The sequence below is a fragment of the Caretta caretta genome, chromosome 2 (genome assembly GCF_965140235.1).
Source record: "Caretta caretta isolate rCarCar2 chromosome 2, rCarCar1.hap1, whole genome shotgun sequence".
Lineage (NCBI taxonomy): Eukaryota > Metazoa > Chordata > Testudines > Cheloniidae > Caretta > Caretta caretta.
In genome coordinates this window covers 234491981-234519547 of record NC_134207.1, presented here as the reverse complement: position 1 = coordinate 234519547, position 27567 = coordinate 234491981, and the positions used below count along the sequence as shown (strand labels likewise).

At 43.4% G+C, this 27567-nt stretch overlaps 1 protein-coding gene across 7 annotated transcripts in view; it reads left to right on the top strand.

Moving 5' to 3' along the window:
* Positions 1-22797, top strand: part of C2H10orf67 (chromosome 2 C10orf67 homolog) — a 136621-nt gene extending 113824 nt beyond the window's left edge. For 5 of the 7 annotated variants that reach the window (XM_048837892.2, XM_048837890.2, XM_048837889.2 and 2 more), the window contains one exon: positions 21803-22797. In XM_048837892.2, coding sequence (XP_048693849.1) covers positions 21803-21867 — 65 coding nt within the window. In that variant the 3' untranslated portion in view covers positions 21868-22797. Of the gene's footprint in view, positions 1-3577; positions 5990-21802 lie in introns of all 7 variants that reach the window. The other 2 variants (XR_007354932.2, XR_007354933.2) reach the window with 2 other exon arrangements.
* The last annotated feature ends 4770 nt before the right edge of the window (positions 22798-27567 follow it).

Genomic DNA, 27567 nt, shown 5'->3' with positions numbered 1-27567 from the left:
ATGGAGTCCTCCATGTCAGTAACGTTGGCAGTTAACTCTGGGAACTTCATTGCTTCAGAGGACCTGCAAAATACCCATATGTATTTGCCCATTGTTGTCATAGGTTTCTAATCCTGTCATTAGGACCTTTAATCTACCTTGCTGTTTGACCTTTGCTCCCATGTTATTTACCAAAATGATAGTAGTATTGGCAGCCACTGACCGAGACAACTATACTAGTGTACTCTGATGGCAGGCCAACCAGAGCCCTGACACTTCCACTCAGACACTGCTGTTTGTTGAGCCTAGGAACTAAACAATCACATAGCTAACTTCTTTCTTCATGGCTTCTGATCTACATGGGCACAATTTTCAGTGTCGCTATCTATAAGTCTTTCCACAAAAAGAGAGGGTAAAAGTCCCAGACTCCTAAATAAATAAATAAATGCCACATTCACAATTACTTGGATCTGCTACATTTAGAGGTCTCCGATCAGGAGCTGACTCCTTGAATCAGTTCTGTTTTTATTCCTCTTGGGAAAAGTAGATTCACCATCCTGAAGTTTTAAGATCAAAGGTGGTTATCCCAAAAGGAATCAATTCTTTTCTTTCCTGGGTATCTGGCTAGTGAATCTTGCCCATATGCTCAGGGTTCAGCTGATTGCCATATTTGGGGTCGGGAAGGAATTTTCCTCCAGGGCAGATTGGAAGAGGCCCTGGAGGTTTTTCGCCTTCCTCTGTAGCATGGGGCACGGCTCACTTGCTGGAGGATTCTCTGCTCCTTGAAGTCTTTAAACCACGATTTGAGGACTTCAATAGCTCAGACATAGGTGAGAGGTTTCTCGCAGGAGTGGGTGGATGAGATTCTGTGGCCTACGTTGTGCAGGAGGTCAGACTAGATGATCATAATGGTCCCTTCTGACCTTAATATCTATGAATTCTTATCCCTGGGCAGAAGATGCAAAGAAACAATTATGAACCTGAATAAAACACACTATGCTCCTGCTTTAAAGTCTATTTAAAGTCTAGACAACTATTTTTATTTGAGGGAGCTGGAGTTAAAAAAAAAATAGCAGTTGAATATTGTGTTACACTATCTAATTACTGAAGCAACAACAGTCTCCTGATAACTCCGTTTGTTCTAATCAGCCCAGATGGGGGTACTGTTGTCTGATGGTCTCAGCTGCTGATGGTCTCTTTGTCAGCTGGCTCTTGGTAGCTGAGGCCAGGTTTTAGGTATGTCCTGCAGCAGGCCCTGGTTCCTTTCTTCTCTGTTTGGGAAGTGGCTTAGCAAGCAGGGTCTCCTGTTCTTGTGAAGGGGAATTCTGTGGGCCTGTGTAAGGCTCACCTGTCTGTGCTTCTCCCACTCTTTCTGCAGCCAGGCTAGCTGTTCCCTCCTTCTCCACAAAAACTACTGATTATCTCTCTTGGGGTTGTGGAAGTTTCTGAGCGTGAGACTGTGTTTGGTATGTGCTATGTGCACTAGCTGGTTTTCTGTTAGTCTTTGTGTGTTTTTTGTTTGTTGCTGTCCCTTTGTTTTAGGGCTGTTGTGTTCCCACCCTTTTTTTCTTTGGAGGGGGGGGTTCTCCATGGGGGTCAACTTCAGATGGGTTTAGTGGCTTGACCCCCGAGCATGGGGTTCAGTGTGTACCTGCTGTCTCCTACACTGTGGAGTTTGCTGTGTGTAGGTAAGACTATTGGCTGTGTTAATATAAAATCTGGTGCCACCAGACTCCCTGTTAATATAAAATTTGAAGTGATTTTCCTGACCAACAGCAGTTTGTGAATCATTTCGTACAGGAGGGATTTTGGGTCAAGGAATCTTTTGTTCCAGTGTTTTCCTTATTTATTCCTGCTACTAAAATAGTTTTTTTTTTTCCAATGCGCCCCTTCCCCCTTCATTCACAATGAGACCCTAGTATCTGATCTCTCTCTCATTGTTTCTGCTGTTAGGATTATTCTGTTGGATTGCAAGAACCCAAATGTGAAACATGTTATGTCATTCCAGCCCCAGGCTTAAATAACCTGAACAGCTCTTCAACCTGTTTTTAAAGGTGCATATAGATGGGGTCGAGTATATAGTGTTTGCTATCTCTGAAAAGCTGAAATGTTTCTTGTGTGGTGACCCTGGTCAATTGAGGGGTTACTGCTCATGTACAACTGGCTCTGGATTCCCTGGTGAGAATATGGGACCCCAGGATAGTGTTGAGGGGTTGGGACACCAAGGGACCAGCAGGAGACAGAGCCTGCATCTGCATGGCCAGACTATTCCCTCTGCCCATGTGGTCTGCCATTGTTCAAGGAGCAGCACTTCCCAGAGAAACCCTCTGTTATGACTCTATCACTTATGCCTGGACAGAAGATAGCCTGGAAGTTGTGGCGCTTCTCCTTACAGAGCAAGCAGTCACACATTATAGAGATGCGGGTGAAGAACAGATCAATAAAATAGATTTATGCGGGACTATTTGTAAAAGGGCTAGGAATTTGGAGGCCCCTGAGCTTCTGGCCGTGGCTCAGGATGAAGCTGTGTGCCCTAAGAAGAATTGCTTTGCTGTGGGTGGTGGATCCATGACTAGAGCTCCCAGTGGGGTGCTGCCTTCCCCTGGCATGGTGAGCCCTCAAGCCCCCATCCTGCATGCTATAGTGATGACAACAGGTCCCAGCCTGGGGCTGTGCTGCCTATCACTGTTGGGAAAATAGATATGCCAGCTTCTTCCACTGAATCTCTCTTCTTGTGTAACATTCTCATTTTTCACAAAGCAGTTCAATGTTCTCCTAAGCTGGCAGAGTCTGAGAGAGGTGGAGTGGATGATGATGATCTCTCTCTGACTCCTCACTGATTCCTGATATCCCAGCCCATCACTAGATAGGAAGGGTGACTACAGTGTGCAGAAGATTAGTGACTTCTTGTATAGTACTAAAGGGAAGTGGGGAGTTGAGGTCAAGGCCTGTTTTCCTGACTTACAGCACTTGTTCACTCAGCTACTCTTGTGTTAAGTGATACCTTGGGTGATCATGGGAAACATTTCCATCTCAAAAAGTTGCTGAGTATTTTGAGGAAGCATGCCTCCCATTGGCTCTCTTTTTTTTTTTTTTTTTCCTCAAGTACTTCTGCTTTCCGTTGTTTCTCTGCTCCTTGGCGCTCTCCTTCTAGTCTCTGTGGTGCTGCTCAACTTTTGGCTCTGCAAATATTAATGGATGCTGGGATGGTCATAAAAGGGCACAACTCTTTCAATTTCTCAGACAAAAATGGGCTGATGTCCTTTTGCAAGAGACGTGCTCAGACCCCGATAATCAGGAGAACTGAAGGAATAAGAAGGGGAAGCTTTCTTGAGCCATGGCTCCAATGTCATTGCTGGCGTCGCTGTTCCTTTTACCAGGGTGTGGGGACACAGATCCTCTCTGTGAAGGAGATTGTGCAGGGCCAGCTCCTCAAAGCGGAGACGCATGTTGGCACTGTTTTTAATCTTTTTACTGTGTATACACCCACACTGCAGCAAGACAGTGTCTCCTTTTTGCAAACACTTGCACATGCCATGTTTGACTGTGACCTGACTTGGAAGGGGATTTCATTTTCACTGTTTTATGTTTGTTTTAGACAGGAACCATGAGGAGCTACACCCTCAATCATCCAGGGAATTGTATAGTCTCCTATAGACGTTTGGGCTAGTAGATGTTTGGAAGTTCTCCAACCCACTGTTAGGCAGTACTTTTGGCTGAAAGCTACTCCCAGCCACATCTCAGGGGCTAGATTGGATCGCGTTTATACCATGAAGGCCAGCGTGAATACGTTTGTTCAGTCCTCCATGTCTCCCACTCACTTGTCTGATCATCATTATGTCTGTCAGTGTGTGTCTCCTTCTTCCTGTCTGTTCTTCCCATTGGCACTTTAATACCAAATTGTTACAGGACTTGAATTTCACCCAGATATTCACTGTGCTTTGGGAGGGCTGGCGGCAGAAGAAGCCCCTTTATGAGTCATTGAGAGAGTGGTGATGTGTCATGAAAGTCTAGATCAAACTGTTTTGCCAGTGGTATACCCAGGCTACCACATGGTCCTTGCATCAGGCCATGTATGCCCTGGCATGAGATATCTTGGACCTTCATGTGGGGAACCCAGTGCAGACTCACCAAACTCAACTGAGAAGTACTGACTCCTGAGATGCTTGCTGGAAGAGAAGGTGAAGGATGCCCTGGTTCAGGCCCTTTGTATCCAGCTGCATGGCCTTGATACTCCCACAAGGTTTTTTGTGGGGTTGGAGAAGAAGACTGCAGACTGTCAGCAGGTCTCTTGTCTCCAGCTGCCAAATGGTTATTTGATGACTGAGCTAGCTGAGATCTGGAAAGCAGCTCTTTCCTTTTGACAGTACTGTGTATTTGTCTGAATCCTGTGATATGCTGGCAATGGCAGAGCTGCACTAGGGCTTACCCTGTCTAACTGGTGATGTGCAGTGGTGCCTAGATGCCATGCTGTCATTACAGGAGCTCTGTTGCAGTCCAGCAGCTCTCTACGGGCAATGCCCCCTGTACTGATGGGCTGCCATCTGAATTCTACAAACATTCCATAAACCTGGATGCCCCATCATCTCAGGCATCAGCACTCTTACAACAGGATTATCTGACTATTTGGACTCTCCTCAGATCCTATGCTACCAGCACTCCCAGTGATCTTCGAGACACCACCAAGTTCCTGAAAAAACTACAATCCATCGATGATCTTCCTGAAAACACCATCCTGGCCACCATGGATGTAGAAGCTCTTTACACCAATATTCCACATGAGGATGGACTATAAGATGAGGCCACGGCACACCTGGTGGCTGAGCTTTGTGACTTTGTCCTCACCCACCCCCATTTCAGATTTGGGGACAACTTATACCTTCAAGTCAGTGGCACTGCTATGGGTACCCGCATGGCCCCACAGTATGCCAACATTTTGATGGCTGACTTAGAACAACACTTCCTCAGCTCTCATTCCCTAGCCCCCCTCCTCTACTTGCACTACGTGGATGACATCATCATCATATGGACCCACAAGAAGGAGGCCCTTGAAGAATTCCACCTGGATTTCAAAAATTTCCACCCCACCATCAACCTCAGCCTGGACCAGTCCACACAAGAGAGACACTTTCTGGACACTACAATGCAAATAAGGGATGGTCACATAAACACCACCCTATACCGGAACCCTAATGACCGCTATACTTACCTCCATGCCTTCAGCTTCCATCCAGGACACCTCACATGATCCATTGTCTACTGCCAAGGCCTAAGATACAACCAAATTTGCTCCAATCCCTCAGACTGAGACACACACCTACAAAATCTTTATCAAGCATTTTTAAAACTACAATACCCACCTGGGGAAGTGAGGAAACAGATTGACAGAGTGAGATGGGTACCCAGAAGTCACCTACTGTAGGACAGGCCCAACAAGGAAAATAACAGAACATCAGGGGCAATCACATACAGCCCCCAGCTAAAACCTCTCTAGCACATTATCAACTATCTACAACCTATCCTGGAAAATGATCCCTCACTCTCACAGACCTTGGGAGGCAGGCTAGTCCTCACTTACAGACAGCCCCACAACCTGAAACCAATACTCACCCACAACTACACACCACACCACAGAAACACTAACTCAGGAACCAATCCCTGTAGCAACCTCGTTGCCTACTCTGTCCCCATATCTACTCTAGTGACACCATCAGAGGCCCCAACCACATCAGCCACACCATCAGAGGCTCATTTACCTGCATGTCTACTAATGTTACGTATGCCATCATGTGCCAGCAATGCCCCTCTGCCATGTACATTGGCCAAACCAGACAGTCCCTACGTAAAAGAATAAATGGACACAAATTGGACATCAGGAACGGTAACATACAAAAGCCAGTAGGAGAACACTTCAATCTTCCTGGACATTCTGTAACAGATTTAAAAGTAGCTATACTTGAACAAAAAAACTTCAGAAATGGACTTCAAAGAGAAACAGCAGAACTAGTAAGTAAGTAACTTAGTAAGTAATCTAGCTAGATATGTGTTAGATTCTGTTTTGTTTAAATGGCTGATAAAATAAGTTGTGCTGAATGGAATGGATATTCCTGTTTTTGTGTCTTTTTGTAACTTAAGGTTTTGCCTAGAGGGATTCTGTGTTTTGAATCTGATTACCCTGTAAGGTATTTACCATCCTGATTTTACAGAGGTGATCCTTTTACTTTTTTTCTTCAATTAAAATTCTTCTTTTAAGAACCTGATTGCTTTTTTCATTGTTCTTAAGATCCAAGGGTTTGGGTCTGGGTTCACCTATGCAAATTGGTGAGGATTTTTATCAAGCCTTCCCCAGGAAAGGGGGTGTAGGGTTTGGGGAGGATTTTGGGGGGAAAGATGTTTTCCAAGCGGGCTCTTTCCCGGTTATATATTTGTTAGACACTTGGTGGTGGCAGCAATAAAGTCCCAAGGGCAAAAGGTAAAATAGTTTGTACCTTGGGGAAGTTTTAACCTAAGCTGGTAAAAATAAGCTTAGGGGGTTTTCATGCAGGTCCCCACATCTGTACCTAGAGTTCAGAGTGGGGAAGGAACCTTGACAGGTGCCACCGGACTCCTTGTTGTTTTTGTGGATACAGACTAACATGGCTACCCCCGATACTAGAAACATTTCTGACATCTTATTGGTCCTGACTTATTTCTAATGATGTTGGAGTGTATCAAGGAGCAAGAGCCACCCCTTTGCTGCTGTTGGTGCAGTGATTACCCTGCTGCACAAAAAAGGAGATCTCTGTGATTTTTCAGAATTGTAAACATATTTTCTTTCTCTGCTTCAGTTATAAGATTTTATCCAGGGACTTAGCCAACCAGCTGAAGGATCGTTTGGGCACTTTGATTCATCCTGATCAAACATTCTGTTTCTAGCTCCTGTATTTTTGATAATTTATTCGTAATTTGTGGTGTTTTTACTGTTAGTAAACTTTTTAATCTGGATGTGGGGCTTATTTAAATGGGTCAGAAGAAGGCCTTTGATAGAGTTAATCATAGTTATCGTTTAGAAGTGTGAGAAGCTTTTGGGATTGGGTCAATGCACTTCATATATTTCTTTATTGTACCATAACGTTTTTAGTTTCTTAAAGATTAATGGGGGTATTAGCTGCTGCTACCCAGTCCACAGGGGCATACGTTGGGGTGCCCTTTGTCTGGGATGTTATATGCCCTGAGTCTGGAGCCATTCCTGTGCTTGTTTAAAAAGCTATTTGACTGGCTTACCTGGGTCAGGAGAGCCAGACACTTTCCCAGGTTGTCTGTCAACCTATGCTGATGAAATCTCAGTTTTTGTCATGACTGAAGGTGAAGTGTGGGCACTTTGTGTCTGTTTACAACTATATGAACAAGTATCCTCTGCCCGAATTAACTAGGCTAAGAATAATTAGATCTTATTGGGCCCTTTGCGGTGCCGCACGCCCCTTGGTGCCTCAACAATTACGGTGCGGCACCTCTGGAATTAAGGAGGTAGGGCTATTTTTCGTATCTGAACAATACAAGTTAAGGAACTGTACGGGGACTGAAGAGAGCGTGCAGGGCTGCCAGAAGAGATGGCACTGGCTCCTTTTTGGATGATCTTTTCAGGGATGGGTTTTGATTGCTAGCAACATGTGGCCTCAGTGTTGTAGCACCAGCTGGTGTGTCTGGATCCTCCTCCGGGCCTCCAGGACCAGATTCAGCACATCCACCAAAAAAAATTTTTTTTGATTAAACCGTTACCACTGGTTGCACCCTGCTTTGCTGCTGTTGCCATTAGATGAAGGTGGCTGGGGCTTATTGGCCTGGTCAGGAGGGTGGCGGCCTTTTGCATCCAGTCTGTTCAACTGTTGCTGTACTCTGACTCCCTGCTGGCCTGGAAGACCCTTGCCCTCTCTGTCCTCCATCATGTTGGGGGATGGGCTTTGACCTTCACATTTTCTTGTTGGCATCTGGTTGATTACAAAGTTTAGATTTGCCTCCATTCTGTAATGGCCTTTTTAATGCCTGGTGACTTCTCTGCAGTGCCCAGCCTGACCAGGCATTTTTAGCCTGTGGTCTTAAGAGACACTGTTTTTCAGCCCATTTTTATTTTCTGAAGGTCTTTCTGCCAGGAGCCCGTTTTCTGCCTTTACTCAGGCTGGACTGACAAGCTGCCCCACCTGATTGTTCCTTGTTTGTCACACTGGAAATCAGCAGCAGCTTTTGCTGCTCAGACCAGAAACCAGTCTGTGTGTTTTTTGGATAAGGTTCTTGCTGAATTCCATGTGGCACTCCTTAAATGGGCTACTCAGCATTTGCAGAAAGTTTTTGCAGGAACTGTCCTTCAAGTGGGGGAACCCTCTGTTCCCCTCACTGGTTTTCTTCTCTTCTGTGGATGAGATTCTTGTCCTGGAAGGGTCTGGTAAATGTTTTTGTAGCCATGATCACGAAGCAGCTCTGTGGTATGTGTGGCATTATGCCACCCTCTCTGATCTCCCTGATACAACCCAGAGGATGGCTCTGTCCCTGGGTGACTTTATGTCCTCAGCTTGAAGGATGCTGTAGAAGCTTCCTCATTCTAAGTGTTCTGGTGACTTGCATTGGAGGGTCCTGCACAGCATCATAGCAACCAAACATTTTGTGACTATATCAGTCCTGATGTGTCTGTGCAGTGCACTTTCTGTTTAGCCTCAGACATGGTGGTTCATTTTTTCCTTCATTGCCCCCATTTGATTCCTCTCGTTTTTGTTTTTCAGCAGCTTTTCAACGGTCTGGGAATGGTTTTCTTCTCTTTGTTCTGGGAGCGAGATACAGTGCTCACATTCAGCAGGTTTCATTCCTGGCTAACTTTTTTCTGAGTCGGGCAAAAATTGGCCATTCTAAAATCTCTCTAGAACTGAATAGCCAGGGTAGAAGACAGTGATGTGCTAGGGCTGTTCCACACGCGGATTGTGGCCCAGCTGCAGATCAATTACACCTTTTATAAATTACTTGTAACCTGGATAACTTTTGGTTGATTTGATGTGTTAACAATATTAGAGTGAACTTAGTGGTGATGATGATGCTTTAGTGATTCATGGTTAAGGTGGTTTCATTTTATTTCACTCATCTCTCTCTGTGTAAATATGGTAATATTATAACATTTTCAGTAGTTTTTAATGTGTTTGGTGAATAAAGTTTTTCGTGTCACCCCTCCCCCTCTGCATAAGGACTTTTGATCCCTTCTCTCTTAGTATCAGGTGTAACAATCAGATGGCAACATGAGGAACCACAAATTATGTCTACTCATTGGAATGGGTATGCTTTGAATTTGGTATAACAGGATGCTATTGAAAATAATACTATTCTAAGATACTCTTGTAACTGTTTTTAAAATTAATTTAGCAGGTTTTTTTGTAATTACCCAAATAAGTTCAGGACATTAAATATGTAGTGTTAAGGACATCACCAGGTATCAGTGTCCTCTGTCCAACAAGATGGACTCTCCAAGAAGCAGTATTGGTTACAATTTCGAAGAACTACCTTACCTTGTACAACTTGAGAAGTTGTGAAGGATGCAACAAAAGATCCTGAAATAAGAGTTTGAATTGGTGGCACAGTAGCTCAAACAGAGCAGTTTAACTTCCTTTTTGGTATTGAACTATGACAAAAAGTCCTAAACATGGTAGACAATCTGACCAAAACTCTGCAAGGGTTGGACTTTTCAGCAACAGAAGGACAGTCTTATATGAAAATGACTAATTCACTTCAGTCCATCAGATCAGAAGAAAGTGATAATTCATTCTGGGAGCAAATCCCCCAGAAAAGTTTTAATTTGGAGAAAGTCCAGAATGCCTGAGCTTTCAAGGAAGAGAAAAATTACCAAGAAAATGTAAATAGAGACAGGTGAACCCAGCTACCCAAATTCAGTAAAGGAATTTTATAAGTACTTCTGCTTTGAAGTAACTGATTTTTTTTTTACATTGTCTAGAATTCAATCAAAACTCAAACAGGCTACAAAATCATTCAAAATCTTGAAGTTCTCACAACCTGGCCAAATATGACAGAAATGTGAGATCCCTGAAGCATGTCTTGATGTGGTTCTGAAATCAGCCAGGATTGACTGGATTATTCAGCTTCATCTGTTTCAAATAAGCTTTCATCTTCCAGAGGGATTGTTGAAGTCAGTTCAGAAATATATCTGTTCACCCAGCCAAGCCAAACATTAGCTGTTTTCAGAAGTGGTGAAGTTGATAAAAATTATTTTGGTGGTACCAGCTACAAATGTTCTAAGTAAGAATAGTTTCAGTGCTCTACTTAGTATTAAAACACTGCTTTGATCCACAGTGTAAGACTCATAGCTCAACTGGTGTATGATTTTACCTGTATACAAGGAGAAAACTACTGACTTGTAGCTTTCAATAACTGCAGAAGAATTAATTTCAAGAAGCCTAGGGTAAAGATCATTGTCTGGAACTTTTTCAGTTATGCAAGGCATTCTTTTTACTTCTGTTTAAAAAAAGTAATGCTTTATTGAGTAGTTTTTTATCATGACTAAATTTGTGTCCTCTTGATAATGTGAGACAATTGAGCTCCTGTTCAAGATTCAGTCTTTCCTTTATTTGTTAATGCAATATCTGATTTTTTTTGGTGGGGTAGGGTGGGGGGGGAAGGACTAAAGTACCCACAAGTCCCCAGTTGTCTCTGCCCATGCAAAGTAGACATCCACCTAAGCATACAGTAGTATTTGCAACATAATTAAGTACTGCCTTGCATTACTTGCATATGAAAGTAATTTTGATTTTAAAATCAAAGCTTTGTAATGCTTTGCTTTCATAGCTTAATAAATTAAGTCCAGAAGGGACAATTATCATCTAGTCTGACTTCCTGCATAACACAATCAGATTATTGATAAATATGGGTGTTAACCCTGGTGCTCTAGACCAGTGATTCTCAATCTTTCCAGACTACTGTACTCCTTTCAGGAGTCTGATTTGTCTTGTGTACCCCCAAGTTTCACCTCACTTAAACTACTTGCTTACAAAATCAGACATAAAAAGACAAGTGTCCCAGCACACTATTACTGAATAATTGCTTCCTTTCTAATTTTTCCCATATAATCAATTGGAATATAAATATTCTACTTACATTTCAGTGTGTAGCATATAGAGCAGTATAAACAAGTCATTGTCTGGATGAAATTTTAATTTTTACTGACTTCACTAGTGCTTTTAATGTAGCCTGTTAACTAGGCAATATCTAGAAGAGTTGATGTACCCCTTGGAAGACCTCTGTGTACCCACCAGAGGTACACATACTCCTGGTTGAGAACCACTGCTCTAGACAAATTCCTGCTCAGGTAGCCGCCTGCCTACCTAAATTCCCCCCCCCCTTTTTTTTTTTCAATTAGATACAGTATTTGCACTTCTGTCCACTATTTTGTTCTGTTGCTATGCACTGTGTGACAAAGTCAGGCCAGGTGGCTGCAAGAGGGTCTGGGAAAACAGGTATGTTGGCCCTAGAATGCTAAAGGCCCTTTTTCCTACAAGCTGGCAATGGGTTACTTCAGGTCAATTAGGGACACCTGAGTCCAATTAAGGGTTGCCTGAAACCTGTTAAAATCTCTCTTGGTGAGACAGATGGGCGGGAAGACAAATTGCTTCAAGGCTAGAGGCAGCAGAGAGATAGGTTTCAGAGTAGCAGCCGTGTTAGTCTGTATTCGCAAAAAGAAAAGGAGTACTTGTGGCACCTTAGAGACTAAAATTTAAAGGTGCCACAAGTACTCCTTTTCTTTTTCCAGCATGAGAGACTGCGGTCCTCCCCATAGGGGAGATGCCCAAAACCCAGTGCCTGTGTAGGGGAAGAGCTGATGCCCCAGGGGCCAGCGAGAAGACAACACTTGCCCCAGGGAAAGGGATTCCCCTTTTGTTTTGGTGCTTTATAGACTTGTTCCCCTTTGTTTGGCAGAGGAGCACTCCTCGGGCCTGCCCTGAGGCCTACCAGAAAGGCTCTGAGAAACAAACCCCAAAGAGAGAAGACAGATGCTCCAGAGTGGGGGCTGATTTACCCCAGGCCCTGTCCCTGCCAGAGGAGGGAGCACTTAGCCCGGCAAGGCAGAAGGGGTGCCTTGCCACAACTGTTATAGCTGTTAAGTTCCACTGCACTCTGGAGGTAGCTGTATTTAAATTTGGGGTGAGGTTATCCATTTGTATATACTTTACAGTCTGCTGAAAGGCACCATATAACACCATGTATAGCAAATGAGAAATTAAGCAATCCAGCAGGTGGAGAATTTCAGAACAATTAAATCATGTTTCAGCTGCAAAGCATCAGGCATAAGACATTAACTTTAAATGTCCCTAAGGCCAGCTATCAACTAGAAATATCCTATCTGACATTTCATGTTACTGTTATGAAAATGAATTGCTTCATCAAAATAAAAGAAGGTGTTAAACCCAGGCATCTTTGAGAAACTCCAACTATGTCCAAAGCTTAGGGCTTGTCCACACAGACTAAATGGGTGACAAGCTGGGGTGTAAATCTACAGCACACTAAGTCACATGTGAACCCTGCTACTGTGTACTAAAAGTTTTGGAGTGTGCTATGGAACTTTTAGTGCATGGTAGCACAGTCCACATGGTGACTCAGTGCAGGCCAATCTAGTACACAGTAGTTTTACACTCTACCTTGCCACACACTAAGAAGTCTCTGTGTGGACAAGCCCTTAACTGTCCTTTTATCATAGATAATTGGATACTTTCCAATAGCACGCACAAACTTGTTATGCATTATTGTATGAAATACCTTTCTTTTTCTTTCCAATTATACTTTCAGAACAATATGCAGAACGTTCTAAAGGGGATGGTTCACTAAAACAACTGATTTTCAGTGAGTAAGGAACTTCAAGAAGAAAGAGAATCATTCTTATAAAATTACATATTCACTCCTGTTTGTTCCCTAACTCACCTTACTCTATCTGTGAAAGTGTGTTCTGATCCTGCATTGAAGTCCCAAAGCCAAAGCTTCCATTGACCCCAATGGTGCACAATCCAGCCCTTGTTCTGTATCCCTTTCCACCTCTTTCCAAACCATATTTAACTCTAGCCTTTCAGCACCATGGACACTCTGCACTGTTCACACATTCTTTCAGCAAAGTGCACTTTCCTAGTCAGAAATCTACTTTGTTTTGTAACCACATATTTTCTAAAGCCAATTCTGAACAGAAATTATGGTCAGTCAATATTATTCATAGTTAGTGGTGGCCTTTTGTTAATCTTCCAGGGAGCTGTGGCTTGTTTAGTTCAGAAGACTTAGATCTCTTGGTACCATTTATCTTATTTATTTAGAATAAATCTTTTTTTCTTTTTGCAAAAATCAAACAAATCCCAAAAAATAAGTATCTTCTAATACATTTGACTTAAGTGTAACGATCAGAGGGAGCATTGTATTCAGGTAAGACTGATGATTAACAATTTTAGCCCTTTTTCAGTGTGAAGGTTATCTGTAAATACTTATTTTAAGCATGTGTAAATTATTTAGAATTTCTCAGATATTTTGTGCAAATATATATCAACCTATAGCTTGTTTACTATTACTATGACTATTTGAATTGTACAACTGGACACCTAATTCACAGGGTGGTGTTTCTGTTTCCTGACTAGATTAGTGGAATTAGTAGTAAAATCATAGAGATTTCAAGATGACTGTGCTAACTCTTCCAGCATGAACGTTATGTGAGCCTATATTCACATGAATATTTCTGAAATTTTCACTTTCTGCAAATACTCTTTCAGATAAATCACTGAGAAGAATGTTTGTAGAAAGTAAATTAAAAAGGTGGTTCAAACAAATCTTAGCAAAAAATATATTTGTAATATTTATCTAACTGTACATTTGGGACTGCCCATATCTAAAGGCCCTTTCATGTAGATTGGGCATGATTGTTTTTGTTTTAACTTCAGTCTCTTTCCTTTTATAACTGAACACATTGGGAGCATACAGGAAATATAACACAGAGAAAGAGGGTAAAGGTTTCAATGTTTAACAAAGATTATATTTTATAAATGTTATAATTTTTTAAAAATGAAGACAATATTTCACAAACGAACATCCTAAATCCCCAAGCGTCTGTACTCAAATGGGGGCCCTGTTCTGCAATCTTACTCTCACTGAGTTCTATTTACTTATGCAAATAGTTCCATTTTTAGTACTGCTCAGCATGACCAAGGTCCATAGGGCCTGATCCAAAGATTTAAATAAAAATAAGTCTCCATAGACTTCAATGAGTTTTAATCGGGGCCCATAAAGAATAAATTAGGGTTTATCTGTACTACAGGGCTTCTGCCGGTATATCTGTGCCAGCAAAGCCTCCTAGTGGAGATGCAGCATAAGTTGGCAAAAAGAGTTGTCCCAGAATAGCTAAACCACCTCTCTGAAAAGCATTAGCTATACCAGCAAAAGCACTCTTTTGTTGGTTTAGTTGCATCCACAAGGGGTTGGCCATCATAGTTATGTCAGCAAAGGGGGTGTGACCTTTTTTTTTTTCAAAAAAAGGTCACACCCTCTTTGCCAACATACCTGTGCCCCCAAAACTTGGCAGTGTAAACCAAGCCTCAGCTCTCATCTTTGAGGAATGAGGATGATCCATCAAGATAATTGTGACATTATTGTGACCTCTTACACTGCATTGTATTTGGTTTCATAACTAGCGCTTCAGTTAAATCAGTATCTTGACTTTTCTGAAACACTGATGTTTGATGGAAGATTTTAATCTAAAGGTAAGATGTTGATTTATTCTGAACAATAATATGCTTTCAGCCAAAAGAAACCGATGCATTGGGGGGAAAAAAATGTTTCAAAACTGGTAAATATACTGTAAGATACAGAAATTATGTATAAAGGGAATTGATAAATAAGCCTGTGATATAAGAAGTAGTTAGTATAGTCAAAGGATGAATGTGTACCTTCCAATGTTTTTTAAATTGGTATAAACAGGTGTAATATGTGTTTTAGAATGAAAAATTTGCAACAATTTTTATTCTGTTTCTGTGTAACAGTGATAAATTTGGGTAGCTAAGAACATCTAAGCCTTCTATTGTATGACACGCACTGCAGTTGATTTTATGTACTCTAGAAGACTTTTCTCACAGTCCAGTATGTGGGTACTATTGACTTTGTAATCTCTAGACACATTCTTAATGAGTAGAAAAGACACGAATCTCAGAGATAAAAATGCAAAGTAACAGTGACTCTTTACGTGGGTTGTCAGTAAGAGAAAGCTCAAACATAAATATCTGATGCACAGAGGTAACACAAATTATTCTGATAGATTACATTGTTTGTTTGTTTCAAATTACTCTGTCAATCCAGGAAGAGGAGGTTAAGAGGTCAGTCTAAAAGTGCTTGAAAGGACACTGTCAAAGAATTTTTTCATAAATTCAAAATCCATATTTCACTAATTTATAATGCCTTAGATGCACAAACCAAATAAAGTTTCTTATCTAATTAAGAGACTTCTACTATAGTCAGTGGGAAAACTCCCATTAATGTTAATAGAAGCAGGATCAAACCCTTATGTGCTGAATTAAAACCAGATATACTGGTTTGCTGTTGAAGGTCTCCAGTAAATGTTGCATTCCTGGAACTGATTTTGGGTTTTTTTAAAAAAAAGTCTTTGTTTTTTGTTTTGGGTTTGGTTTTGTTTTCCCTGGGGGGGGGGGGGGGGGGACATAGAAAATTACATGAACTTTGAAAACAGACTCCAACCCTGGCACTCTTTCCTTACACCTATCTTATTATGCTTGTTAATGTCCCTTTTAATATTGTAATAATTGCCAAAAACTGTAGGTAGTTTTAGTGGGTTTTTTTATAGGAAACTTTAAAAATACTGGATTAAAACTCCCATTGGCCTCAGCAGCTGCATGACTGTTGCTTGAGTACCAACATTCCTCCCATATACAGAAAGGATCAGATCGTAAGAGCTTCTTTAGCATGTTGAGAAATTTTTTTTGAGTGCTCTGAACTCCCATTGAAATTGATGGGCTTGATCCTTCACCTACTGCAATGATTGGCAGCTCTCCTATTGACTTAAACAAGTGTTGGATTCAACCCATTGGCAGTTGAAGATGCTGAACACCTTCAACAGTTGGCTCTTACTGATTTATAAACACATTCTTGAGCAGTTCATGTAAAGAGATACCCTTTGTTTCCTGATTTTGTGCTCCCTTCTCTCCCCCCCCCCCCCGCCACCCCCCCTCCCTCCCCGTTGGTTCTTCTGGCAGTTTTCAGTGCACCATGATAAACTTTGGAGTTGTGCAGTGACGTTCCAAATGTGCAGCGTGAACTCTGTCTGTGCTGACTCCATTCCTAAACATAAATCAGGCTGCCCACCCCTCAGAATTTAGTCAAGGCCAGAGATAGCAATATATTGCCCTACAGTTAGCTCCATTTTCTCATGGACTACAGCTCATAGGTTAGTATATTCTTTGGTGTATTAACTGTATCCCAGCTTCAGAGCCACTGACACACCTAGTGAGTGCCACATGTGTATTCCTTATATAACTCAACAATTTCATCCATAGATATCATACTACCTTTAAAAAGAAAGTAAATAGCAATACCCCTATTCCCTAGATAAGGAAACTAATGTGCAGAGAGGTTTAGTGATTTGCCCATGGTCACAGGAAGTCAATGGCAGAGCCATATTCTCCGTCTTTTGATTATCAATGGCACTGTATTGCCTCCCTTTACCAAGGTGCATTGCATGTTGGTCTTGATATTGAACACACTGTCACCCGAAATGTAGTCTCCATAAAACAAATTATGTTTTCATTATAGAATGATTCACTGGGAACTATTGACTAAAAAAGATTCCAAGAACATTTGCAGCTAATGTCTTGATATCATCCGTATCACCCTGCAGCTGGACAAAGTGGTACAGATGCTACAGCACTGGGAAACCTAGACAGATGTAGATTTCTGAAAAATAAAACCTGTACAGACAACATTTAAAATAAATCTATAGGATTTAGCTTAAATAAAAGAAACTTAATTTCCTTTCCATAGAGTTGAGCAGGGACCTTTTTTCCATATCATCCAGTACTATAGGGTAGGATACTTGACTTAATTAAAAGAACTAAACAAAATATGTGACAAAGGAACAATATGACTATGGAATCTAGAGTGTCTGAGAGGAAACGTTATTGTGGTCAGAAAAGGTGCCAGAAGCTGCTTTGCATTACCCTACCAATGGCATTAGGTCTTGTTTCTGACTAAGGACTATTTGTCCCAGAAGGAAAACAGTCTTCCTTTTCAGACAGGCTCTGAGTTTAACTTGGACATAGCAAGAGCAGAAGGGAGCTTTTAATTGATTGGTAGTGGTTTTAAAACGGGCTCAGTCATGGGTACCGCGCCCCGTAGGTTTGAGTATTAAAGATATACAAGTTATAACAAAAGTTTATCATCTACAGATCACCAATCTAATGTAATGAACTTGCATATATCTTGGAGCGGGCACTCTATTTGGTTACACATCTACAGCCAAAGGAATTCCTGATAGCACTCCAGTAGAATAACAGCAGGGATCACTTTGGCCCCTTGTGCTCAAAATGTCCAATTCCTGTCTGAGAGTTGTGTTGCTACCTGTACGGTGCACAGAAGAGCACCAAGTTTGTCTTTTATAAGTGTTTATAAGTCTTGACCAGGCTAGGTGCTGAACATCCTCCGTTCCCATTGTCTTTAGTTAGCATTGAAGGCACACCACACTCCAGATCAGCCCCTAGGCCCAAGTACAGAAATAATTGTCACAACCATAAGAGACTCAGCTTGAAGACTGTGGACCAAGTTCTCTGCTGCATCTAAATAGTACTGGATGCAGCAGTGAGATGGGGCTGTCAAGAAGTCAGTTATAGTTCTCCAAGTCCCTGGTCATGCTCCCTAGACACAGGATAGAGCAGCCTGGGGGATGCAGTAAACGCCATCAGTTGGTGGGTGTGGTGGGGTCTTGTAGTGACCAGCTGGCTATTGCCAAAGCTCATCGCACTCCGGCCACTCCCCCTGCCCTGCTCCAACACGTCCCGGGCTTCAGGAAAGGAGTTGTAGTAGCAGATTTTGCTGACTCGTCTCCTATTGGAGACTCTTCCCCAAGGGTACCTCAGAAGGGAGCTTGAGGGAGGTTTCTTTCTCTTTTCACCCTATGGATGAAATCCTGGCCCTATTGAAGTCAGTGGGAGATCACCATACCAGATATCGGGGGGTGGGGAGAGGGTGTGTGTGTGGTTTAAAAAAAAAAAAGCCATTGCTGTTTGGAAATATTTTTAAATATTCTGTGTATCAGGACACACAAAAGCAGGGAAACAATAGGTTTGCCATAAATGATTGTTTGATGTTCTATTTTATGATGTAATGTGTTTCTGCTGTAATAATGCAAATATACGTTAGACACTTAGCTTAATTTGTAAATGTTCTAATAAAATTACTGCAAAATGTGAGTAGGACATGACATATTCTTGACAGCATTGAGGCTGAAAGATTTATGGAACTGTGGCGGCTAATTTTACTCATGAAAAGGACAAGGTTGGAAAGTTGGCTTGTTTATTCACTAAATAGTCTCCTGTGCCTCTTCCAATATAAACCATGGGAATGTGGAACTCAGACCAATATTGACAGTATCTCATTGAAACATTATAGTGATAACTTTATCAGTGGTATGTGACACAAGATGGCACCAGACCATAACGTCCTGTCTTCATATAGGTCTACAAACATTTTAGATAAACTGTTTGCTTACTTTTAAAGATCTCTGAAATGCTGTTAGCACATGTATTTGTTTTACTGAATCTAACAACTATACTTTTCAAATTATTTTAATTCATGGGGTGCCAAGAACAAAAAAAAAATTACAAAATCACATTTAATGTTAGTGACTCTTTAAATAGAATTTTTCATTCAAACTTTGTCATTAAAATAGAAAGACCTTTTGGTTGTGACCATACAAGCATAATAAATTGTGTATGTTTGTGATACTGAATGAATCTTGCCCATATGCTGCACTGCAAGGCTACATGAATGAAGCATTTACCAAATCAGGCCCACCACATTAAACAGAAAAACAATCTTTATTCATGGTAACTTATCAGTTTCAATTAATCAACCTTAACAATAGAAATTCTGATGTGTTCAAGCAACTTGAAAGCAATAGGTCATCTCCAGGGCAGCCATGTTGTGTCTTTGTGCCTATGGCTTCACACAAAGCAACATCTCCAATAAATGTACATATACAAATTCATATGTGTGCATATATACATATAAGCACCTAGCCACGCCAAGGCCTATAACCTACAAGTCTGCATGTATGTACAGTACTGTTTACCTTTTTGTCCTACAAAATGTAATTGTTTTCTAGTATTTTTAAGCTCTGTAAGTTTAAACAAAGGAAAAGAAATTTCCATTGGATGACCATCCTTTCAGTTTCTCTGCTGCTATGTGAATGGCATTGTGAAAACCTTTCCAATGGTATTGAAAAGGGGTAACCATTGGTTTGATTTGGTTACACGGTTTCGTAAAGAGCTCCCTCCCACTGCCTTAGGGTCTGTGAAAGGTCTGTGACCTGTTTAGAACTGCCAAGTGAAATGTCATGTCGCCCCTCCCAAATGGGAGTATCTGCATTCATTTGATCAGTATAAAAAATGATTGGGGATGGCGAGATCAGTGCTTTTGAATTGCAATTTATACCAGTTTACAAAAATGCACATTGTTGGAAAAGAAAACATGGAAGTGTTTCTTTCTAAATTGCATTACCTGTGAAATGTCATTAGTCTTTTTAGGATATTTACATCCTATTTTTTACTATCTAAAAGAGGCTTAAAATGAAGAAATTCTGTATTGGATTGTGATATTAATGAATATTGTCCTAGTTATTGTCTTGTGTTCAGGTTTGGTATCAAATATTTGGGGGACGATCTTTCCCGATTCTTTTTCAAATTCTGTTTATAGTTTTGGAGCCACTGTCACAACTACCGTTTGAGGATCTTGGGTGATGCATAAATTTTCCTCACTTTGGAAAATACTATCGTTGTGTCATTGCACTAGAGAGTTTATGTAAAGTTCAACATAAGAACATTCTTCCTTTTCGTGTTAGGTGTGTTGCCCTTTGATTGCTTGTCCATAGATGTATTCATTACGTACTTAATTCGTTTCCATTTAACTAGCTACTTCCCCCGGCGCACACCACAATCTACCTCCCAAAAGTAACACAAGATGGGATGTACATATTTTAAATGTATAATATTGAGTGTATGGTCTGTAGCTTTCTGTTTACACTGAAGTTCTATCTAGTAGATCTCCAGCGCACAAAGGGAAGGTATAAAGTCTCTGTGCGGCACTGGTGGTTCCCGGAAAAGGCGTACACCCTCTCTTCTCTGAAAAAATCGACACCTGAATCTTCTGTGTACCTAGCGTCTTCTAGTGATGCCAAGGCTGAGCGGCTGGGGTTATTCGGGAGTGTTGTGTTGGCGGTTGTGCAGAAAGCGCGGAAAGCAGGTCCTTTTGTGTTAGCCAGTGGCTTTCAGGAGGACGTTAGTCTGGCAGAAATCACTCCCTTCCCCAAAGAGTTGGAAATGTGCTGCTCTCATCAGATGAAAAGGGACGTTTGATACCTTTTGGGTTTCCTAGACAGGGTTCTGTGGGTGACCGTTGAGTTTCTTCAACTTTCAGAAAACAAAGCGTTCGTAATGGGATAAATGGCAGCATTTCTTTAATTCATAATAAGCTCTTACTTGATGAGATGGCATAGGCGTTTCTTTTCCTTTACACGTGATCAACAGTGTTGAATTTCAAATAGCAATTTTGCACAGAAATTGTATTGCAGCACATTTGCATGTAGGTTAGCATCTGAACTGAGAGTGCCCGCTCTTTAGTCGGTAGTGCTGAGTAGGAGACCCAGATATACGGTATTCTGTACCCCCCGCACCCCCATCCCCACTTTGGATCGCTCCGAATGGAAATCTGCCTCCGGCATCAACGCCTGGGCCCAGAAAATCACTGCTCGGCGTGATGGCTAAGCACTTCTCCTTCTAGACCCACAATTCAGAAGTGAGCAATGTCTACATAATAACCCCCCCCCCCCCCAGTGCTGACCCCCATCCAACAGTAGCTGCTCTTTAAAAATAGAAAATCATGATGTACTCATTAGAAATGGGAGAAGTAGAGCAAATCAGCATTAAATGTAGAATAAAATGAACCTAAATCCGAAAAACAATAGGAAAAGCAAAAGCTGTTTTGTTTTACAAGTTCACCTGCTCTCTATAGGCTATTGTAGAAAGGCTGGCAGATTGCTAAGGGCTCAAGGCTACTACTACGTGGTAAACCAAAGAGAGACTTGGATCATAACGATGACCCAAACTAGTCAAAACTAGTGGAGAGAACGAATGGCAAAGTTAAAGCTGAGCTTCAGGTTTGTAGTGAATAGGGGGCACTGGTGGCTGTATTGCACATTTAACTGCGTTGCTGTATGAGATAGTACAAGTGTCCAGCATAACTTGGAGGCAGAGCAGGCTGTATGGGTGTGCAGGCAGAAGGCTCGGTTATGCTGTCACTTTCACTGTCTTTCAGGCTATATGCTTTACACTGCTGTTCACAGGAAACCCCAAACTCCTGGTGTCACCTAGTGTGTATCAGGGGAACGCACAAAACAAACTCTCAAACACATTCATTCTGTTTAGGAAGTGATCTGAAATAATGCAACAAGTCGAGCAAGGTTGAGCCTCAGCATGGGTAACTTTGTTCTGACATGTTTCCTGCATGATTTGTGCCCTGATGGTTCATGTCTTCTATATCTTTTCTCTTTTAGTTTCTGGGGATGAAGAATTTGTTGGGGGTCCTCCTTTTCCTTCACCTCCGTCCACGTTAACTTGACGGTAGGAGCAGTGCCTTCTGTGGTAGAGAAAGAGAGCAGGATTGTGAGGAAATAAATGCCCAGAGGTCTTCCTCTGGTCCCGGAAATGTTTCTGCGTGTTGCCTCCTTAGGAAGCTGTGAATACTTTGATTCTCTAAAGTAACGTAGTGTATATTTGAAGTTAATGACAGGAATTTACAGACGCAACTCTCCCACCTGCACGCTTTCCTTTCTTGAAGTTCTGGGTGATTATCAGAATGGGGATATGAACGTGTACCCGATGAAATGTCCATCTTGGTTCCATATTAGTTCCATGCATGGCCTGATTCGTAGTTCTACTTTTTCTTTAAGAGCAAAGTTTTGAGTAAAGAGTGAACTTCAATCAAATATACCACCAGCCTTGTCTAGAAACCCTTAAATTACACCACGTGAATGTTAAGTACCTTGCTTTAACTGATAGTTTGATTTAGAGCTTGTCCTTAGGCTGAGCAAGCATGAACGGTTGGAAGTACAAGGCTTTGATTGCTAGCTTTTGAACCATAAACGGAGCCCGATCTTGAAGCCTGTTATTACGTCAGTAGCTCCACTGACTTTAATAAAACTTACAGAGAGAAGAAAGACTGCATGATTTGACCCTTCGATTCTGCCTAGACCAGTAGCATGAGTGAGTTTAGTGGCATTGATGTTTTATGGGCTATTGAGTCATATTTTTTTTCTTATTCATTGACATCTCTATTTTCAACGCTATCCAAAAGAGACTTAAATTATACAAATTTAAACATTTCCATAGTTACCATGAACTGGTAGTTTGGGAAATTACAAGTTATCAGCCAATAGTTCAAGCATATTTGTGTGTGTATCATAGATGTGTATTTAAGGTGTTTGTATAAATATCTGATATTGTGTTGTAAAATACTGACCAATAAATGTAAAAGCGCTAATTTCCTAAAGTGTTGCTTGATCGATTGTGAAAAGCTATTCGTCATACATTTCTTTTGACGACTCCCAAAGCAAACTAAGAAATGCTTGCTAGTGTCATTAATAATTGACTGCGTTCAGTACACAATTTTCATTTCTGTTTATCTGTTTTGCCGTTTGATTCAACTTCTCCTACAGGAACAACGTTACGATGTTCATCATTTATGCTGGGCAAAACTTTGATAATACTTCGCAAAACTAGTTATTCATTAAGTCCCAGGAAATATGTTCCTTTTCGGTGTCCTGTAGAGCTTGAAATGTTTAACCCTGGGTGGATAATTGAGTAGATGAGTAAAAGACTTAAAAGGTTTAATTGGGAAACCCAGCCTTATTTCCATCTCATGGCCATATAGTGGCACACTGCAGTCCACCATTATTCGAGCTTCATCTACTATACACTATATACCACCGTCTCCAAAGGATTGTTGCCCTAGAAACGTGTTTTAAATCTTCTGCTATATATCAACACCTTGTTTTAGCAGTCCTTGGCTGAATTACAGTTACACAGTTTGGCGCTTCTTTCAAATTTCCTCCCATCACATTGGCCAAAGAAAGGAATTTTTCTCCTTTAGAAATGAATTGGCTTAATTAGTAAGTAGATTAATGGCAATTGCTGGTGAGTTGGTTTCCAGCAGAGTTTCACCAGAGAGGGTTAATCGGAGTCAGGTCTGGAATCTTTCCCAGAACTGGCTGCCAGCCATTTCCGTCAACCAATCAACCCCATAAACAAATGCCCTACCAAGTGAAATCGGGTTTATATTCTTACTGTCATCCTGCTGGAATAATTTCCTCAAACAGCGACAACTTCGCAGCGTGGTTGAAACTGATAGCTCTGAATTTGGGTTTAATACCCAGATATTAAGAATACTTTAAATGTTCCATGTGATGCAAGAATGTACTTGTTGGTCAAATCAGAATTCAGGACATATGAAAACTGGCTCCAACAATAAAGGATCCTTATCAGTAACAATATGTTTTAAACTGATCATAATGTGAGACAATAGCAATAACTTAAGATCTAGAATATTGCAGAACACTCCCAAAATCCATTGCCACAAAATATGGTAGGAACAAGGAAAACCTTAAACACAGAGCTGCACATTTTGCAGTCTTTTCACTTATCTTTCCATACTGATAAAAATGCATTCATAGTTTAACACGCAGCTGCATTAGGCTTGCAAAAAAAAATCCCTGCTGAGAAATGCATATAATAGGAAAAACAGATCGGCTGGACAGCAATGTAATTAATGCCAGAAAGGGCTGAGGCCGGTTTCATAGTTTGTCTTTTGAGTATATCAAGACGAGACCTGGTGAAAAATGACGCATGCTTTAGCATTTCAGAAAGCTGGCAACTGGCAGAGCCCCCCTCCTCCCCTTTTAACTTTATGCTGCTGAACAAAGGGGTCGGCAGAACTAGCTAGGTTGTAATGAGTTCTATGTCCCTAGCACATTAAGTGCATCATGGAAACATATTGTATCGAAATAGTTTGGAGGAGAATACTGGGGATGAAAGAGAATGGGTGCTTTGATCAGCTCCCTGGGGTCCTGAGTGCGCACAGACCGACTTGCAAGGAGTTATTCAGCTCCAGCTAGACACACTTACAACACCATTCAAAGAAATTTGCATATCTGTAATTTATCACATTTGTCCCGAACATTTTTGCAAGGTAAATAAAAGTTGTCTGAATAAAAAATATCAATCATCGGGGGGGGGGGGGAGGGAAGAGGAAACTGTTTAAGGCAGACCTCAAACGTCTGCTCCATGCGAAATAAAACTTTTATCCGTAACATTCACAAGTTTATTTCAATGAGCCCCTCCGACAGCAGGTTAAATGCTAATAAGACGATTGGCAACAGCTTCCGTCAAAGAGCTAACCAGCAAAGCGGATGGCTTCTCCTTGTCGGAGAAGTACAACTCCCCAAACTTACTTCAGGACCCAGGAAAACAGATTTTTGGCTGTTATTGTGCAGAGACAGGCTCACACCTTGTAGAGGGCAACGAAACGCTACATTCTCTGAGGCCACATACAGACCATGCAATGCCTTCCCCCTCTTCACAGCCTTGCTGATTTCGGTATTTCTTGTTACACTAACAAACCTTGTTTGCAAAAACTCGCTAAAACAGGCGGATTACAGGTCTGTGCAATAGGAAAAGCCCCTTTCCAATGCCCCACTCGCTCAAGAGGAAAGGGAACAGGCAGGCATTGTTCGGCGTTTTAACAAACTCCAGTTAAACAGCAAACAAGAATCTTCAACTTGACCTTGGGAAGGGGCTCTGTGCTCTAGATAATCTATCACCCCACCCCGGTGACAATGATGTATTTCCAAGTATTGCCCGGTGAAAAGATTGATAAATTCGCGGCTGCACAGCCCGGGCGCTTTGGAACCAGGCATGCGCCTCCTCAGCCCCAAGCCTGCGGGGAGAGCGCCCCAGGAGCCAGCCACGGAAATCAGCACCGTCATATTTCTTTTAGGGGCACGGAAAAGCTGTGCACACCCCTTCTCATATTAAACGCAATATTTCTTTGCTTTGGCGGGGGAACAAAAGTCATAGCAAGGCGTCTTTGTGGCTAATTCAGTCAAAGGCACATCCCTGGTTCCCCTGCAGAAAGGTCAGTGTCGTTGTGTATGGTCCACCCGAGGGGGTGTTTTCACAGCGCACACGGAGCCAGCTGTCCCTGTCAGACCCTCGCCACTGGGGAGCACACACGGCGTGGCTGCTAGACACGCCCTACACCTGCGCGGGCTCCACGCCTCGCCAACGCTTCTGCTGCTTCTTTTCCCAAACTTTGCCCGCCCAGTGCAAGCCCTCGCTGGCAGCACCGGGAGCAGGGCAAACGCTGGGAAGGGGGAAGCTTTGCAACTCCTTGCGGGTGCCTACCGGGCGCCTATCGAAGGGGCTTCCAGTCTGCGTGTTACATGTTTGAGAAACTTCCTAGGAATTGCACGAAACTTTAATACGGTTGTGTTAACTGAAGGACCCCTTGTTTAACCCAGAGATTTCCTTGTAAGCTGAGGCACCGCACGGGGGCCGTAGCCCACCACAGTTCATGTATAAGTGGCTCGTGTCGTTTTTAGTTTTATTTGCACTGCACAGAGGCAGGGAGCAGTTCCGCAAGAGCAAACTTGTCCCATCTCTTCCATTGCCAGCATTTTAAAACGCAAAACTCCCTGCCGCCCATCTAATTTTTCAGGCCGGGTTTGACTCCCGCCCCGGCTAGCCGGGGAGCCCCAAGCTATCGCTTTAGTTGGGACGGGAACCTCATGAGCGGAACAATTCAGGTTGCATTTCCAAGTGGACTCCTCGTTCTGTGCGCGTAGACCGGGGTGTGGGTTGGGTGGCTAGAGCTGCAGGTCTGCAAAGTCATTTCACTGGGATACGTTTTAGGGGCTGTTTTGTGGTTCACATCATGGCTCAGCCCCTGCTCCTGCAGGAGACACACGCATTGCTCCGCTCCAGAGTGCGTGGGTACCACATACCACAGGTGTCGCGTTATTGCTTACGATAGGACGGGACCCTCCGGATTTATTCTTCTGGGGGGGGGGCGGGGGGAGCAGTGCGCGGGCGGCATGGCTGAGTGAGCCCGGCTCTCGGGATACAGGCGAGGAGAGCCAGCCGGGGGAGCACTTAGCGCCGAAGTTCCTCTAATTCTTGTAGCTCTGCTGTCGCCTAAGGTAAAGAAGACGGAACAAATCGCTCTCCCCGAGAAGGGCTGTTCGCTTTGTGCTCCCAGCTCCCGGGCTGGCGATGGCACGTCCTGCCCTGCCCCAGGGGAGGCTTTGGCAGTGAACGCGCCTCTCTCTCGCCCTCCAAGCCGCTCCGTGCAACAGGTTGCCCGGAGCAGGTGCACTGGCGGGGAAGGGGGATGAGTTGGCGCTGAAGGCAAAGGCCCAGCCGCCCTGGGGAGCCGGCCCGCGGTGCTGATGCTGTGCAGGGGGCAGGCCCGCCACGCCGGCGCCCCAAGGCTCACAGCGCCGCTGGCCAAGCAGCCCGAGCGCCTCTGGCCGGGGAGCTGTGCCGCTGGCATCACGGCCTCCAGCGAGCTCTGCCGCCGCCGCCCCCGCGGGAGGGGGACCCTGCTCTGCCCCCCCGGCAGCCGTGTGGGGGGCTCCTTACCCCGGGAGGGATGGTCGGTGCCCTGGCAGATCCTTCGGGGGTGCCCCAGCCGCTGCCCCCGAGCCTCCCCAGCGCCTCCTGCGCCCCGGCTCAGCCCTGCCTTCCCGGGGCCCCTCTTGGAGACCTCCATGCGCAAAGTGGCCAGGCCAGTCGGAGAGCCTGCGCCTGCGGCCCGTTCCCGGCTCGAGGGGCCACCGACGGCACCCGGGCACCGGCTCAGTCTGGAGCTGGGAGCTGCCTCCTCCCCGGGGCCGCCTCGCCCGGCTCCTCTCCGGTTCCCCGGGGATCTGGGAGCAGCGGGGAGAGGCGGGGCGCATGCGCGCCTCCGGCCGGGGTCCCTCTACAGCCGCTGGCTGCAGAGTTTGGGGAGAGTTTGGCCAAGTTTGCCAGGGAGGCAGCGGGCGCTCGGACGCCTGGCTCAAGTCGCTGGGGAGCCGGGCTGAGGCCCCGTGGGGCTCCCAGCCTGCGGCTCGGGGTGGGCTGGGGGTGGGAGGCGGCGGGGGGTGGGAGGAGAGAGGTCTTTGTGTGGCACGGGGAGACACTTGCGCACAAACGCAGCAGCGCGCTCGGCCATGGAGGCCTCTCTCCAGCGAGGCCACCTCCGCCCGGGCGCGCTTCATTTACA